We start from the raw sequence: 18,709 nt of genomic DNA on the forward strand, positions 1-18,709 counted from the left end.
TAGATGTATATTATAGTAATTTACAATGCATTTTATAGTACCTAATGATGTTGCTAATGCAGTGATATTTCTATTGAGCGACTATTCAACAATGATAAATGGCCTGAATTTATATGTGGATGGCGGTTATATGACTTCATAAATATTTCGGTATTAATGTTGAAAGTAATAAAATAATTATATAATATAAGATCCTACAATAAAATCTGTTTAAATTGTAATGATATTATGTACATTTTGTATTTATGCATTTTATTATTATCCTTACAAGATTTACCTACTTGAATTTTTTAAGATTATACAACTTTTATCCTAATCATGTTTTAAATAAATATTCAACTAAACAATTCACCTGGTGTGTTTTAAACAAATTGCAAATCAACAGTTCCTAATTTGTTTTTTTTTTTTATATACAGAAATTAATAATATCGTTTTATAGATGTCTTATATAATTAACGATTTGCTTTAGTTATTTTGTTTGCTATAAAACTAATTAAGTATGTCATTTCATCCTTGAATAACTAAATAACTACCAAAATATAATAGTTCTTGTTTTATTGTGATATGAAGAAGAATAATTTATAGGAGCTTAAGTTTAAAAAATAGTTTTAATTACTTTAATCAAGTGTTTACTCTATCCATTTAGAAACTGTCGCTATCTCTTACAAAATACAAATTTATAATTCAAATTAATTTGTTCCTAAAAACACTTCTTCATTCCGAAAATCTAAAAATCTAAATAATAAATAGTTGTAGTTCATACTAGCACCTTTATCTTTTTCTGATGGACATTTTTATCATTTACAAGTAGCTAAAATAACTTGTAGCTATTACTATTAATTAAATTGAAACATACCTATATTTGATCATCGTCAGTTTTTTTTTTAAATATTTTAGATTCAAAACAAGTAATGAGAGTTCAATAGTCCATGACATTATAATATAATATTTTGTAAATTGTGTAGGTATACCTAATTTATTTATTTGATGTATTGTATTACAGGAAATCGTTATGATAACACTATTAAAAAAAGTAGGTCAGCGCATTTCGGTGGTGGATGTTTGTCCATCGTCCCTTCGGTCCTCGGGACAGAATAGTGTAATTTTACTGTAGGTATTCGATTGAATGCAATGATTGCATTCGATAAAAAACGATTTTGAGGAGACGAGGGGATCTTTTTTATTTAATTTTATTCGTTTATATGATAAAAAACAAAGCCGTAATTAGTCGTCCGTAATTATTTAATATTAGAAAATCGTGATATCGTACGGTTTTTTCCTTTAACCGCTTTTATTTCGAGTACCGTTTCGAAAATCCAAAAATAACCTTTTTAAAGTACCAGCTCAAGAACATTACCTTTAAAAAAATATGCTATACTTGTACTTTTGAGCAAGTTTAGGGGGAGAAAAAGTGTTAACAGAATAAAAAAGAAATAAACATCATTGTAAAACCAATCCATTCCCCGCTCCGCTCAGAATCTAATACATTAAAAAAAATAAAAGGCATTTTACCTTCTTTTTAGTATGTTGTACGTCATAATTCTATTACTAGAATGGTATGTTAATTAATACTGATACGATGCAATTTATAGAAATAAAAATAAAAATATTTTTATCAGTATTATTTTATTACGTAAAAGTATATTAAAGTGTTTGAGATAAAGTACTTAATATAGATTATAGACTATACTCTTTATATTTTAGAAGAATATAATAATAGTATAATTATTACGTTATTTAATTAGTATAGATTTCAAATCTCACTGTCAACTTTGAAATAAGTTAACATAGAAATAAAAATAAAAATTGCAACTAGAATTACTGTGTTTATAACAAGATAAATTTGCTGTGTAACAAACGATTGTTTAAAAAAAAAAAAAAAAATGATTTTTCTACCACTCTGTACAACATTTGTACATTTTATCTCAATATGAACTCTTGATATTTAATTAAATTATCCATAAAATAAACAGTAAGTAGGTACATACATAATATTATATAAGGTTATACTTCAAAATTAAACGTTTCATTTAGGTACCGTCTACTATCTAGTCAACGTAGTAGGTACATGACTATACAATTACGTAGTTCAATACATTTTCATTTGAAATAATTATTAGTGATTTTACTTTTGTAAAGTACATAATATTTTAATTTATAAATACAACATAATTTAGGTTTATACTATTTTATAAATAATAAAATAAATAGTATACCTATAAGTAAACCTTTACTACGGGGTATTCAATATTCGCATTAATAAAAATTATTAAAAGTAGAATTTTTTTTTTATAAATAAAATCAAAATGAGCCGAATGAAGACGTTATGTGCTATGGAATCATTGGTAGAAGATGTTCCACAAATAAATTTCATCATCTGCCCAGCTCTGATTGATGACTGCGATCAAATCTACGAATTAGTTCAAGTAAGATAGTTTACTTATTATTTCATATTTAATCAATAATATTATAATGAAATTCTAATGATTAATAATCGATATTTTTAAGAGTCTATCTATTTTTATTTATTATTTATAAAGTTAAACAAAATAGTGCACTAAAAATAAATAATTGAAATGTATAATATACATTTTAATATATAAATGTATTATTTTAAAAATAAGTTATTAATTAGTTTAGTTTGTATTTTTGTTAAGTTCAAAATACTAAATTGTAACTAGTGATCTGTACAATATATCGAGTTATAAAGAATACTTTTAATAAGAATTTGATTAATTAAATAAAATATCATTGAAAAAAATATTTAAAATAATACTTAATTATCATATAGGTACATTAAAAACAATTTTCTCTTGATAAAATCTCAATATATACCTACTATAGATAGAAATTTTGATTAATATAGTATAAGACAAGTATATAAGACACAAATTTAACATACAATAGTATCTAATGCAATAGTATTTAAAAATTACTTAATTTAAGAAAGAAAAAAAGTATCTAAATACCAATATTTAAATATTTATACTCCAATAATTTCATAGTATATGCCTATAGCTTGTGTTACATCACAGTTGGAAATAATATTTGTTTGTTTGGTTCAATTCTAAAACAAATATGGTTATTAATTACTTGCCATTCGCATCTTTACCATATCAAATTAATGCAATCATTAACATCGAAGGGAAAATTGACTTCATAAAACACTTCGAAGTTGGATAAACATTTTTAATGATAACATTTAAAATGCAAGTGAAAGTCATTCCAAATGTCTTCGTATAGTCGTATATCATCAGTCACGTCTATCCATGATTAGGTCACTAACTGGATTCGCAACCCCACCCATATACATATAGGAGGTGTCAAGATGATTATTTTAAAAGTTACCTACTCATATTTTTTTATTATTTTTTTTTTTTTTTTTGTTAATTATTTTTTTCACAAACCTAGCACTAATATTATGAAGTCATTAAATAGTTAAAATAACATTTTAAAAAAAAATTATTCTTTTACAGTTTTTATCAGTACTTTTTTGAATACCTAGCAGAATAGAATTTTAATTTTATACTTTGAGTCAAACTTTTTTTTCGATAATTTCAATTCATAAAAGTCTTAATAAAATTTCGGACGAATTGGTAGGTTATTAGTTAAATGTATAATATTATGTATATAAACAACATTTGGTATAGCTAGTATAATATTATGATAAAAAGTTAGGTGCCTATACAATATATAAATACTTATAATTCAAATATTATTAATATATAAATATAATTCCGTTGTATTGCTATAATCTGTGCATCGATAATGAAAAGCCGCCAAATTATATTAATACATCCAAGAAAATTGAACTTAGTCCCTCAGGTTATTAGGCCAATAAACCGGATTCGAATTATTGGCATTTGACACGACGCACGTGTACGGTGGAATACCTGTTGAAGCTCACGTGAAAAACCTATTATTGTATAGGTTTTCTCTATATAATAGGTAGATAATAAAATATACGTAGACACCTATCTTGCCTATGATGTACAAGTTAACTAAATATAAATTATAATTGCACAATGCCTATACATTTGTGGAGTGATTGTGTGAATGCACGACTACAACACGTGTTGCCTACAACTACCGACTTATCGGCTACCGCGGCCAAACATGATATGTTGATCACGCGTAGAAATAACCGCAATAACGGCCAAGTCCAACATAATATAATAATAATTAATAATAATCCGTAACATAATTGTTATGAAGGGAGGTATATTTTCTCTGGCATATAGTAACGTAAATGCCAAAACACATCCCAGAATGCACATTAAGTAGGTACCTAATTCCAATAGTCTGCTATTGTTGACTTAAAAATATTAGAATGAATTGACTTAATGTACCTACCTAATACTTAAAGAAAAAACATTATCTTTGTTCCCTCGTTGGTTTTATGTTTTTAAACATAAGTTTAAATACCTTACATTATAGTTATATCTCCCACCCTATCCGTATATTATACATCAATAAAATATGCCAAAAACAAAATTATTATCAGTTATCGAGGTAGGAGAAATAAAAATAATTAACCGTAAATGATAATTATTGTTAATGAAATTATAGTTTATTAATTAGGATACTTTTTTAATTTTAATAGTTATAGTTACGAATATGTAAAATTAATTTTTTTATCTAAAATTATAAAAGCTCATTACTCGCTTAAGAATTAAAACAATATATAATGTTCTTAACTTTAAGCTTAATAATAATTAATAGGTCAATCCATTTCAATATTATTATACTAACAACGCAAAATTGGTACAGCTGTACGCACAGCCATTGTTGTCTACATGTAAAACTACTGTAGGTATAACCTGACTACTAAGACACTATATGTGGGTATGATGTCCTAAGAGGACTTGTCATCTGTATACATTTTTTTTTCTGTCATGTATACACACGCAAAATTATATAATAAAGACTAATAAACTATTTCCATATATCAGGGCATGATAATGTAGAGCTATATCCCACATGAATTTTGTGTTTTCTTTTTTTAAATTTCATAAAAAATTTTGTTCATAAAATCTTAAAAGTATAATATTGTTATTTGCATTCATAAAAAAATACATATATGTATATGTATACTTAGATATTTCCTTATACATATTTTATTACATACTCCACATATTATAAAAATGTATAATACATTCATACACAAGTATTAGTATACAAATATAATATGTAGTATAACTACAACAATATCACATTAATATTAACTATCTCAGCTACAAATTCGTCAGAAGCCTCAATCTTAACCTCTGTATACAATTGTTACTACATTTTGTAAGACATTAAAGGTTTTAGGCTTTGTAATGCTACTTCCCAGAGAATTTCAAATTCAGACGTCTATTGAAGCGTTAATGTATTGTATATTATTTCGTCTAATTTTAGATTCTGAAGGGAGTGATGAATGCATTGCGTTTTATTTTTTCTGTTTATCAAACCATTTTGGAACAGTAAAAATGTTTCGATTTTCAAAAATGGAAATAGCTTAGTAACCTAATAATCATTGTTTTTGATATAATATTAGCTATTTAAGCTATTAAAAGAGTTACAGCTATTTAAAACTGTGACAAACATAAGGTTTTTGCATTTTCACCTTTTAAAACAAGCTGTATATTTAGACTATTATAAAACATTAATCAATTTTAGGATAAGTAATTCAACAAAGCTACTTTTTTGTGTCGTAAATTGTAATTCAATTAAAAATTAAAATTATACACTGTCGGCCAACAAACGTTCGACAAATATCCTTCCTTGTCTTGTCTTGTCTTATATTGGTAGAGAACATTTAAATTATCAAATCATCTCTAAGATAGAAGATATTATAATAGAAGTATGTCATCTATGACTAAATATCTATTTAATCATAATGCTATCATTATATTATCAAAATTTCAATACACGCGAGATCGAAACGGTCGGTATCAGTCAAAATCACCATAATTAGGTACCCGTTTATGAAAGTAGGTAATATATTATTATAAAGTACCTAGATCACGAAATAAGAATACCATTTAATAAATAATAATAATTTATAAGTACGGTGCACTGATGATAAAAAAAGACTCGTTGATGGGTGTTTGATCATAGCCCAACTATACCTATTTATAACTATAATACCTACCTAGCCTAACCTAACCTAACCTACCTACACTAAATGTTATAAATGTATAATCTAGCGCGACAGTATTCCTATTGCAAATACAACTTTTAATCTCAAAATACGAACTGTTACAACAATAATACGTTCAGCACCAAGTTCAAGTGGTTTATTATGTTACATTATTCACTTTAACTATATAGAGTAGTATAAATATAAACGTAAAAAAAATGTATTATTATTAAACGCTATCTTATCGGGTCTCTTGGAATGTATGAGTGGTTCTGCGTGATTTCTGCACAAACCGATCAACAAAATTGTATTTACTTAATAATAATAAATTAATAAATCAATGACTTTTCATTTACATTTAATAATTAAATAGAGTATAATATTTAATGTTATTACCTATCTTAATTTCTAAAAAATACGTAATTGGATAATTGTTTTTTGTATTTTAGGAATACTATTCCGAATATGGTATACCAAGCAGCAGACAATTGAACAAAGACAGTGAGTGATATTTTAATTAATACTAAAATACATAGATAGGTATCACAGCTTTAGATATAATGGTTGCGTAACAAAAGGAAGAAAAGTGATTTCCGAATGTTCTTCATCAAACACCAAGATCATAGAGCTCTCCCTGCGGATTTATATAATAGCTAACAAAAATGTATAGTGGTAATTATTTTTAGTAGAATTTTAAAATTAAATATTTATATAATCAAGTATTAAAACTATTAAGCTTTATAAACGTCCTGTAGAATTTAAAACACTGTCCTGCAGCTGAAACCATACCATATATAATATTATCTGTTTTATAGAATATATAATATGCGATATATTATGATATAATACTATCTAAAGCTATAGTAGGAGTAGATTTTCGATACGATAAAATATAAACAACATATTATATTTAACAACAGTTGCAGGAGTATACCGTGATAAAAGATAATTAGGAGTATATTTTAGAATAATTTATCAAAATTTATTAAAGGATCCTATCTAAGAATAATAACTTGAGAAATTCCTGATCCAACAATTTCTATCCTACAAAAAAAAAAATGTCTTAAAAATTAGTTTTAAGTCAATCCAAATATTATGATCTCTATTAAATAATAATATTACAATACCTTTATTTAGTGGAACACTGACAGTAATATTAATAGTGATTTAATGGAAGTGAAAAATGAGATAAATAAAAAATAGATTATGTATATAAAGTTATAAAGATTATACAGTAACTTACCTTAGGTTAGGTTAGATTAACCTAACCTTACCTGTAACTAACCTTACAGACTGTAAGTCAATACTGTATATTGAATTCTAATCCATTTTTTTTAAATTTCTTCATATAACTAAAGAAAAAAATAAATGCTTTTAATAAGTACGAAATAAAACCATTTTCTATCATCACAAAATTAAAAAAAAAAACTAATAATGATGACGTAAGTATTAATACCTTAATGTATAAGCGTGATAATATTATATTAAATGATGAATGAAAACTTTGAAAAATATTTTAATGCTTATTCAGAATTACCTACATCGATCATATGAGAAAGTGTGAAAGCAAAACTCTATAATTAATAATAGTGTAGGTATATTGCCACTATTGTAATATAAATTACATATGTTTTTGTAGCTTTCAGAAAGGACGGATTCGAATCTCAAAATCCAAGTTTCCAATGTTTCATAGCAAAAACTAGAAAAGAAGGTAATTATTTTTAATTAAAATTTTAAATTATATTTTGATATTTCATTTCTACTAACGAACTACATAGGATTGACGAAAGATAAACAAGTCGAAAGAGAAATTAAAACAATAATGATATAATGATTAGGTTGTAGGTAAAACTGGAGTTACAATTACAATTTTAGAGGGCTAAAGCCCTCAAAAAAACTGTAAATTAAAATAACCAAAGGAAGTCTCTCCCAATACAAACCACCATCATACAATAAATTATACATTTTAGATTCTGAGTGAAATAAAAAATGTACATATCGATTTTAAAAAAATGTGTTTTTTCATGTAAGAAACTCTATCACGAGCTAAGTAATATCGTACCTATAGAAATGGTCTACTAAATTTCTATACACCCACCAATATTATTATTATCTTAACAGGTTTATTTGTAATTAATTAAATACATGTATTTATACCTGTAACATAAAAATAACTAAACTAAAAACTATTTTAAAGTCAACTATTTTCGGCTTAGCCTACCCCTACCTAATCTAACCACTACAATAAGCAAATCACTTATTATGCAGATTTAAACCAAATTTTCTGGTCATATCTTAGATTTTCAGCAATATTTGTCCTACACCAGCCTCTATAAGACTCTGTTCCCTGCCATTCCTTTATTCACCAAAACTCTATTCTAATCTATCTATACATTCTTCTATCTCTCTTTTCCTCTCCTTTATATCTACACTCATATTCAAAGCCACTCTAACTTTCTTTGAGTAACCTCTTCTCATACTTCATAACATAATTAAATAATCTCAACCTATTCTCCCTCATTTTATTTATAATTGGTGCTGCCATTCCTAAACCATTAAACTACTCCATCTACCCTTAATGAATTCATTAATTCTAATTCTATCTTTCCTAATCAATCCATACATCCACTATAGCATTCTTATATTTGCTAAAGTGCTAAACTCACACTCTGTTCTGTTATATTGTTCATTGCTTAACATTTCAATCCATACAATACAACTGCTTTATAAAATCTATAATTTAATATCAACGGAATCTTCACGTCACACAAAATACCCTTATAGGTTTTATTCCACTTCATCCATTAAATATATATAGTCATGGGTAATCATAGAAAATACTAATAAAATATCCACAACACGGAACTGTACACATTACTTATTCAATGCTTATTTTTTTGTATAGAAGATGTTATTATCGGATTCGTACTGTGGTTTCGACCGTCTGAGAACACAACTGGCCAACCAGTGTTCCTCGAAGCACTGTACGTGTCCAAACCTTACCGACAGAAATACGTCGAACAAGCACTCTTTGAAAAAACTATTCAAATCTATTGAGTGGAGGTGGGCGAGATACCAATCGTCCTGTCGTCACTGTATCGTAACCATACTGATTATAGATCCATCGACGCGCCCAATGCAAAATCTTATACCTATCAATATCAATAATAATAACAATAATATTATTATCATCGTATAATTGTATGCTAGGTATTAAAAATCCGCTGCATTGTCAAAAAAACGCCAAATTTTGACAATTGCAAACTGAAGTGAATGAAAACAATAATTAATAATATTATATTATATTCATATTGTTATATTTGTTACGGACATTCGCCACGATAACGGAACTGCAGCGAATTATCCGGAGGTCGAAAGCGGAAATGAGTGTCCCCTTATAGGGCTCGTTGAGACGACCCAGACTGATCCCTTGTCACACGCCATGTTAAACAAAATACACCGTACCGCTTCGATACAATATTATCTATTTGTCTATAACGAATCTATCATTACAAAAATGACATTTTATTCTTTGGATTTTTTGGGGACCGCAACGAGCAGCTGTATCACTATGAAATTATTTCATTCACCTTCCACCAAAAGTGCACTGAGATCTGACTATCTGGTGACACTTTTTAAAATGGATACTTCCAACTCAGCTAGAATCACCTATCACGAAATGAACAAATTTAATTTATATTATCAAGGACTTACCTTTGGGAGCGGACGTATTTTTTTAATATCTTTAATAAACAATAATTATTTATTTATTCATAATAACGTTCCGAGACTAATGAAATTGAAGTCTTTAATACACGCTGTTGCTGTACTCGGTCCCCGCAACATCTTTTATTATTACATCGGTGAACCACGCCAATCATTGTCGACCTATAAAATCTCATATTTTTTAATTGTTGTTATTACTTATTGACTTATTGTGTTATTGATTTAAATCATAACTTGTAATATAAATACATAGATGAAATCGAATTGTTTTAATAGATTATTTTTTTTTTTTTAATACATTTTTTTCATCATTTTCACAGCCGGGGGGGGGGGGGTTATTTACTGATGGACTTATTATTAAGATATTTATTTTATCATTTATATCAATAGGTAAGCAATTTACTTTTGATGAAGTTGCCAATTTCGTATGAATTATGATTAATTTGAACGCTGCTTCCAACTGTGCAACTATTAAATGTTATTAACACCTTCTTTTAATCGTATTAAAAAAAAAACAAAACATTTCTAAATTATCTTGTGATAATTTATACAACAACAAGAAGTCTATAATATGTATCTTTATTAAATCATCATAATTTTGTTTCATATCAAATATTGATTATAGATACACAACTAAATAAGATACCTACCTAGGTACTAACTGACTTCAGAATAAATTATTTTATATTGTTGCATTATTTAAGTTAATAGATTTCTTATTTTTATATATTTACTTATTTAAAATGAAATATTGTTCTTTGGCTCTTAGCTCAAAAACGTTCTTGTATTTAACTTGCCAAGAAAATGTTCAGATATTTAATATTAGATAATATTTAAAGATATTTAATTTACACAAATATTGTTAATTCAAAGCCATCATATTCATTAAAATTATATTTTTTTTTTTTAGCTTAATTCTAATTAACTTGTTACACTGCCTTCTATAACTAAATGTTTATTAGGTAAGGTTAGATTACAAAATGAGTTATTTGTTAGTTACTAATTTTTTACTGACATGTAATCCATTTTTATCTTTCATGTTCACTAAATGTTGAAAATAGTCATTTTATAAGACTATGTACCACTTTCATCAAACTCACAATATGTTTCTATAAGCTTTTTAGCATTATAATATGTGGAATATAACATGAATCTAATAAAATATAAACTATTTTTTTTTTGTAACAGTGTAACTAAAATATGGCTTTAAATATAAAATTACTGATAACTAATTTACTTTTTAAATATCGCCCAGCACTATCAAATATCAGTAATTTTTCACTATTGCACATGTATCATGAACTTGAAATAAATATGTATTCACCATATTTGCTTTGTCTTCAGTTGTAACATCATTTATTAAAAAATATGAGATTTGAACCTTTTAATTTGAATTTAAAGTAATCACATAAAAGTTTAGTTTTTTTAACTTTAGACATCACTTTCACCAATTCTTGTTCCATAATCTACATGAATTGAAAGCTATTACAAATTATTTATAATGTATATTTTCTTTAATATACATCTCATCCATTAAAAGTCCACTAACTAGTTTAATTTTTATTTTCATTTCTATTTTGCACGTGCTAATTGAGCTACAAACTCCTTCTTAGAGCTATTAATCCAATACATGTTTCAATTGTTATAAACATATCATGACTTTCAATTGATGGTAGCCAGTAGAATTACATCTGTTTTGCACATGAAAAGTGAACAAGGTGAAATATGTTAACATTTTTTGATACTGAAAAAAATTATATAGAAGCCAGACTTAGTTTTGAAGTAATAATTGTACAATTTTTTTACAAATATATATCTGTAGTTCAAATATAGAACAATATAAAAATGACACTCAATCAGTTGATAAGTTTTTCGTTTACCATTATCCAAAGTCTAAACATCTGAGAAATATGGCAATGAGCTTGGATTCTAACCTTAGGTGATAATTCGTTTATTTATCTAAGTTACAGATACATTTATTGCTATCATGTTCAAAGCCACAAACACTTGACTATGCCAAAACATAGTGTCATAGACCTGATTCAAAAAATATTAGTACTAAAATTATTAAATATAAATTAAAAGAATAAAAACTTAGAAATAGTTTACATGGTAGTATACAACAAATAATTATTTTTCCAACCATTCAATTCATTTATTAAATGTACCAGCTTAAGACAGTAAGTTATAATGTTAAAAGTGATCAAGTGTAAATTTATACTTATATACATATTTTAATTGCTATAACATCATATTTATTATATATTCCCACTTGATCACTTTTTGCTAGTTAGTAATGCTATGATATAGTTATGAAGAAATCAATCAAGTGAACAAATAAAATAATTGTTAAGTTACATAAGAAGTTTTAAATTTTAAAATTAAATTATAAAAGTGTACACTTGATTGCTTTTTGCATAACAACAACAATATTTTAATTTATTCTATTCAGTTAATTAATAATGTAGGTAAATTTACCTTAAGAATTTTGAAATTATTAAGGCAATTTTTTCACCTTAAGTAATGCTATGTAAATACGTTATTTTAAAACATTGTTGTCTGTACACATATTGGTATTTGTTTCAATTTATCTTATTTTTATTAGGATTGTTTAAATCATCTTCTTCAAAATCTTTCTAATAACTTTCTTTTTCTGTAATAGAAATAAAATTTATTATCTTATAATGTATTAACTATTAATATATGATTGAAGTATAGATGTTTATTCCAGCGATAAAATTACAAAATATAATACTTAATTATAATTTCTAATTTCTAATAGAACAATATTCATCTCTCAGATTTTTATTTATAGATTTCTTCAGCTTAAACATTATGCAAGTTAAATATATATATGTACATGTAGAGATTTTATAATTACATCATAAGAGTTATAGGTAATAGAATTTCCTTTTTTCAGCATTCATCAGACTACAAAGATGAAAATATTTGAGAACGTAATTTGTTTGGTTAGATATAATATTATGATAATGAAGTATCATTTATAACAAAATAAAATAATGTACTGAGTACTGACTTCTAGTTAGTACCTCGTCTATTATAACTTAAATTTCTTAGTCAAATGCTTTAGATTGTGCTGATGGAAATAAACATGATCAAAAACCTAATTTATGTTAAATTGAATAAGTATTATACTTATACTGTATGTATGCATTTGTAACAGAATATGTATTAACTACTACTTTTTGAAAGCTGATTCACTCAGCATTTGGCTGGGCAGCCACTAGAATAAAGGAAAGTGGTGTTCGACGTTGGTAGGGATAGGTGACCAATAAATATAAATAATAGCACGTCGTATATAAATGACAATAATATATTATAAGGCACGAAAAATGTGCATATGCTGGCCAGGAAAACGTCTTTCCCCGTGAGCAACTCAAAATAATAATAAACAATAAATATCACATAATGATAGGGCAATACTTAGATCATATACTATGGATGGAGCCATTTCCCGATATATTGAAGCACATATAAACGACAAGTCTCTGACATAGATGTATGATGTGCGCATGCGCGAAGCAAACCGTCGCATATTTAGTTGCTGACCGCTGATTGATATTTAAAACATCGCGCGTGTTTCAAAATAAATATGCGACGGGTTTCTTCGCGCATGCGTATATCAAGCATCAATGTCAGAGACTTGTCGCTTATATGTGCTTCAAATTGAGTACACAGTCGAGATGGGCATGGCTCCATCCATAGTATATGATCTAAGGGGCAATAACAACAATTTACAATAATAATGATAATTTGATTACCGGCCGGCACATGCGCCGCGGTGGGGTGGTGTATCGGCGGCGGCGACTGGAACAGCTGTTGCGATGGTGCTGTGACACGCAGGTGGACGGGAAGCGGGGGCTGTTGGCGGCGGCGAATGACCGATTACGTGATATGCAAATTACATAATCACGGCACTGAAGTAGCGTCGCACGACGGATACACACACAATAATAATAATAATGAACGATGTATCGGGTACGAAGTATAGCCCGTCGGAATCAGACGACTGGGATGTACCGACACGGATAAATAAATAAGAATATGTGCGCGAATATCGGCGACACCCACGCGACGGCACCGAATAACGGAATAACGGCCGGACGCGATACACGCACGGTCCGCTCAAGTCGAGCGTACGAAAAACTACAACTAAACTTTAGTCGCCGGCGGCGACTTGGCCGAAGCCCGGTGTCCGCTGGCCGCGCGACGCGGTGTTCCGCGGACCGGTTGCCAAATGTTGCGCTGGAAGCGGCGGGAAGTTCAAACACTATCAATAAATAAATAATAATAAACCTTGGGTTATGACCACGGCTATTATAGATACTGTGGTTTTTAATTTGTTAATTGTTTATAGATTTTACATCCTTTATAATTTGCAGGATGATTTTCATTGCAGTTTACGCATGTCGGTGGGCTATTTAAATCTTTAGTACACTCCGAGTAGTGGTGTTGTTCTGGGCATTTAACGCATCTAGGAGGTAGTTTACAGAAATTTTTTGTATGATTAAAACGTTGGCAATTTTGACATTGAGGAATGGAGTTATCGGTTTTTCTATTTTCTACCGTAATTATGCACTGAAGAAGACGATCTAGTGAAAAAAAATTTTTTTCTGATTTATCAAGGATAACGGCGACGATTGGAATTGGTGATTTATGACGGTTTTGTAGACGGGTAACAGACGTGACATTAAATTTTAGATTAGATAATTCCTCGAAGATTTCTGCTTCAGATATCGATGTTGGTAGATTTCTTATTATTATGGAAATATTTCTATCTTCCGGAAGTTGGTATGTATGATATTTAATATTGTTTTCGGAGAAATATTTTGTAACAGAACGATAGTCGTCGACGGTAGATAGGTTCAGTTTTAAAAATATATTTTTATTATGGAAGTTGAAATCCGCAGTTATAACTGGCGAGATTTTGTCTAGAAAAGCAATATAATCGTTGATTTCGTAAATATATAACGGAGGAATTTTTTGCTTTACCTCTACTATGTCCATATCAGTAATTTCTGCGTTGACGTCATCTGTATCATTAACATTTGAGAGTGGAGCATATCTATTTTTGCTGACATGCTGTGGAGAGAGGGCGACACTGCTGGAGCGTTTGTGTTGTCCTGTGTTGGGCCTGGTATTTGACAATTTAACATGCTTGCGATGCACCATACAGTGAACTTTGTATTTACGCACGACAGTTAGATAAGCGAGCGTCGAGCGATACAAATAAAACACGACCGGTTGCGATAAACGTCGCACGAAGACTGAATTTATGGCTCACACACGAGTAATATTTTTGTTAGTTAAAAATCTTGCAATTTATATGATTTCTTAAATTAATATCTTAATCACTTATGTCTTATAGAGATTTTAATTGTTTTCAGTTAAGTAAAATAAATGTGGGTAATGCATGGTTTAGAATCTAAATTTTAAATGCTTCAGTGTAAAACTCAAAATATTTTATTTAAAATAATGATAAAAAAACTAATTAGTTTGATAATTACGTACAGAAAATAATTGTAAATACATAATATAATAAGAATTACTACACATGTTTTATTATATGTAATTATAAAAATACAATTTATTGTTATGTAAAAAAGTAAATTACGGAGTGTGTTCTTATGTTTTAAGAATGAATTGTTTTTTCGAATAAGTTCATATTATACATTTATAACTGAATTAAAATTTCGTTGATACTGTATCAGTAATATTGCGATACATTTTCAAAATATTCATTAAATAATTATTCAGTCTACCTGTTTTATATTAATCCTATATTCCCATCCCAGTTAAATTTCATTAAATGATTCTTTTTTTGTATTGTTACTCTATAATAATTTTAATTAGAAACGAGTGTTATTATTACCTAATGGCATTATAAACTAAACTTGTGACCCACTATCTAATAAAATTCTGATCTGATGCATAGCACCTGTGTTATCTTGTACCCGAATAACAGCAGTCCCTAATACAACAGTTGTTTGTGTTGATATAGTACCTGCAAACACAGTATTATTTCCAACTGGTTTGGACGTACTGGCCTGAACATTTGTATTTTCCTTCTGTGTCACTTCACTATTGTTTTTTACATCAAAACTTTCCAGATGTAACAGTGTGTTATGACGACCTTCACATTTCTTGCATGTAAAACCGGCAGTACAAGAGCTGGCATTATGTCCAGGTTTTAAGCATATAAAACATAAACTGTTGTCACTCACAAACTTACGCCGCGCCGTATTTGGTTTGCGCTTAAATGAGAAACAACGATGAATTTGATGTTCATGTTGACAGAATGGACACTTTGATGCAGTAGATGAAGTTGAAATTGTCAATGAAGTTTTGCCAGGAGGCCCACCTTTTGTCTTCTTACTATTACCTTTAAAGGTGTTATCCTGTTTTTCGTTAGTTCCAACCGAGGTTCCAACATTTTCTAAGATTTTGCATCTCTTTTCTACAAATTTTAATAGCATATCTAAACTAGGTACTTCATTTTGTTCGATGCTAGCTTCAAAAAGTCTCCTGGTCTCTGTATCAATTACTCGGGCCCCGATGTGAAACAAGATAAAACCAGCCAAATCTTGAACACCAAGTGCTTTAATAGCCGAGACATTTTCGGTAAATACGTGAACAAATGAAGATAGTGACGACAATGATTCTTTCTTCAAAGGCACAAATGAAAATAGTTTATCAATATGTGCAGAAGCTATTAACCGTTGATTCTCAAATGATTGTTTTAATGCGTCCCAAGCTATGACATAATTATCAGCCGTCAACGGAATGGCTTTCACTACTGCTAGCGCTGGACCGGACAAGCTTAGAATTAAAAAATGATAACGTTGAATGTTGGAAATATCAGGGTTGTCATGAACTAGTGATTGAAACATGTCCCGAAATGATACCCAATCAAGTACATTACCATCAAATTTTGGTAATTCAATTTTTGGGAGCACAACAGGCTGAGCTATTTTTCTTGCACCAGTAGAAACATTATTAGTAGCAACAACATTAACCGAAGCGTTATGGAAGCCAGTAGCAATGAGTTGAATATTTGCACATATCTCTTCCATAGCGTCAGTGACTTCAGAATCAACCGTTTCAAACTCGCCTACATTATCCGAATCAACAAGAGCATTTAATACTGCTTGCTGTGCTAACTCAAATTGATCAGTGAACCGTTTCAATGACAAGTAATGAGCTTCAAACAATGCGCGAAGTTCGACATTTATTTTAGCTTCCTCGCCTATAGTATTTATTTTCTTAATTGACCGTAACGATGCATCCCGCGATGCACGAGCACGAATTAACGACCGTTTATTTTCAACATTGTCCGAGTCTTGACGCTTAGGCCTTCCCATATTAACCGATTTTTAAGGAATAAAAGAGCAAGCAAGACAAGACGGAGAAATTAATTAATTAAAAATTACATAAAATTATCCGGCTCGAAGGACCAAAAATGTAGATGTGTGTACTTAAATAATGACAAACATATATACAACCAAACAGTAGGAGTAATAATATTTAATTAAAAAAATAACACCTGATTGTTGTAATAAAATATTAATTGTGGACTGTATTAAAATAGTATATCAGTACATCACATACCCGGAATACATATTATATTTAAATAAAATGACAACTTATATGGGGAGTAGGCGCCCACCTAATATATAAAATCAAAAAATGTATTATAATAATACTAAAATGAACAAAATCAGTGGTAATATAATAATAATGAAAATAAATAATAATAAAACTGATTATAGTATCAACAAAACAAAATGATAATACAAAGATATAAAATATCGCGTATCACATGTGTGATAACGCGTTACCGTGAACATGTCGCCGATTGAACCATCATCATCAGCTTCTAAAGGCAGTGCCTTGTCGGTGTAACCATTCTTGTCTGTCCCATGCCATTCTCTTCAATTGTTGGTAGGAGGAGCAGCCCATGAGATGATTCAGGTCTTCAAAATAAGATTTTCTTGGACGTCCTCGTGATCGTTTGCTTGCTATTTTTCCTTCAAAAATGTTGGTGATGAAGTCATTGTGTCTCAGCAAATGTCCCACTAGTTTGACTTTTCTCTTCATTATTGATGTCCACATGCTTCTTGTTTCACCTATTTCTTCTAGTATTGTCTCATTTCTTTTCCGCTCTATCCATCTTGTTCTTGTCATTCTTCGCCATAACCACATTTCCATTGCTTCAAGTCTATCTCTTTCATACTTCCCAATCGTCCATGTCTCACATCCATACAACAGTAAACTCCAGATGTACGTTCTAATAACGGATTGAACGGATTGAATAACTAATTGAACCATAACCTCTCAAAATGGACGATATGCTGTTGACCGCCAAGATCCGCAACCCACGTGCATATGCTTGACTTCAATAGACAAAATAAACAATTCGAAAGTCAAAAAAAACGGCCCGATGCACTGTCGAATAAAATAACAAAAAAATAATACGCAGTACCGTTAATTTACCGATGCCCGGTGCACCATAAATTCACAAAAAAAGGTAATGACAAACCGCACACCGCCCGCGCTGGTGTCTAACACGCTTTGCATCCGTGTGCACGACGAATAACGATGGTCTCAATACCGTTACGGAATTGAGAGCCACCATCAAACATGAATCGCCCGCCTCACATACGCCTTGAGCACAATTACGTAAACAAAACAACAAATTCTATGCCAACGATGGCAAGTAATAAAAAAAAAAAGGCGACGATCGGAATCGGAATCGCGACGACACTTCGAACGAGAATAGCCCGTAAAAACCAGCGCGATAGGCAGTCGCACGCAGGCGAACTGCGCAGGCGTGCTAGC

The 18,709-nt window shown here is 29.3% G+C and overlaps 3 protein-coding genes across 4 annotated transcripts in view; 2 read left to right on the plus strand and 1 right to left on the minus strand.

Moving 5' to 3' along the window:
• LOC114132735 (L-xylulose reductase-like) overlaps positions 1–224 on the plus strand; it is a 34,488-nt gene extending 34,264 nt beyond the window's left edge. For both annotated transcript variants that reach the window (XM_027998281.2, XM_027998280.2), the window contains exon 6: positions 39–224. In XM_027998281.2, the coding sequence (XP_027854082.1) occupies positions 39–142 (104 nt within the window). In that variant the 3' untranslated portion in view covers positions 143–224. The remainder of the gene's footprint in view (positions 1–38) is intronic.
• A 1,825-nt stretch (positions 225–2,049) lies between these two features.
• LOC114132736 (spermidine/spermine N(1)-acetyltransferase-like protein 1) lies at positions 2,050–10,114 on the plus strand. Its single transcript, XM_027998282.2, has 4 exons — positions 2,050–2,426; positions 6,574–6,625; positions 7,764–7,835; positions 9,030–10,114. Exons 1-4 carry the CDS (start codon positions 2,307–2,309, stop codon positions 9,179–9,181), a joined length of 396 nt encoding a protein of 131 aa, XP_027854083.2. The 5' UTR covers positions 2,050–2,306; the 3' UTR covers positions 9,182–10,114.
• Positions 10,115–13,632: 3,518 nt separating this feature from the next.
• LOC126550534 (uncharacterized) lies at positions 13,633–18,336 on the minus strand. Its single transcript, XM_050202354.1, has 2 exons — positions 14,864–18,336; positions 13,633–14,802 (listed from the first exon to the last, which is right to left on the minus strand). The coding sequence occupies exon 1, from the start codon at positions 17,230–17,232 to the stop codon at positions 15,760–15,762; it is 1,473 nt and encodes a 490-aa protein (XP_050058311.1). The 5' UTR covers positions 17,233–18,336; the 3' UTR covers positions 13,633–14,802; positions 14,864–15,759.
• Positions 18,337–18,709: the final 373 nt, after the last annotated feature.

Source organism: Aphis gossypii, chromosome 2 (assembly GCF_020184175.1).
Source record: "Aphis gossypii isolate Hap1 chromosome 2, ASM2018417v2, whole genome shotgun sequence".
Classification (NCBI taxonomy): domain Eukaryota; kingdom Metazoa; phylum Arthropoda; class Insecta; order Hemiptera; family Aphididae; genus Aphis; species Aphis gossypii.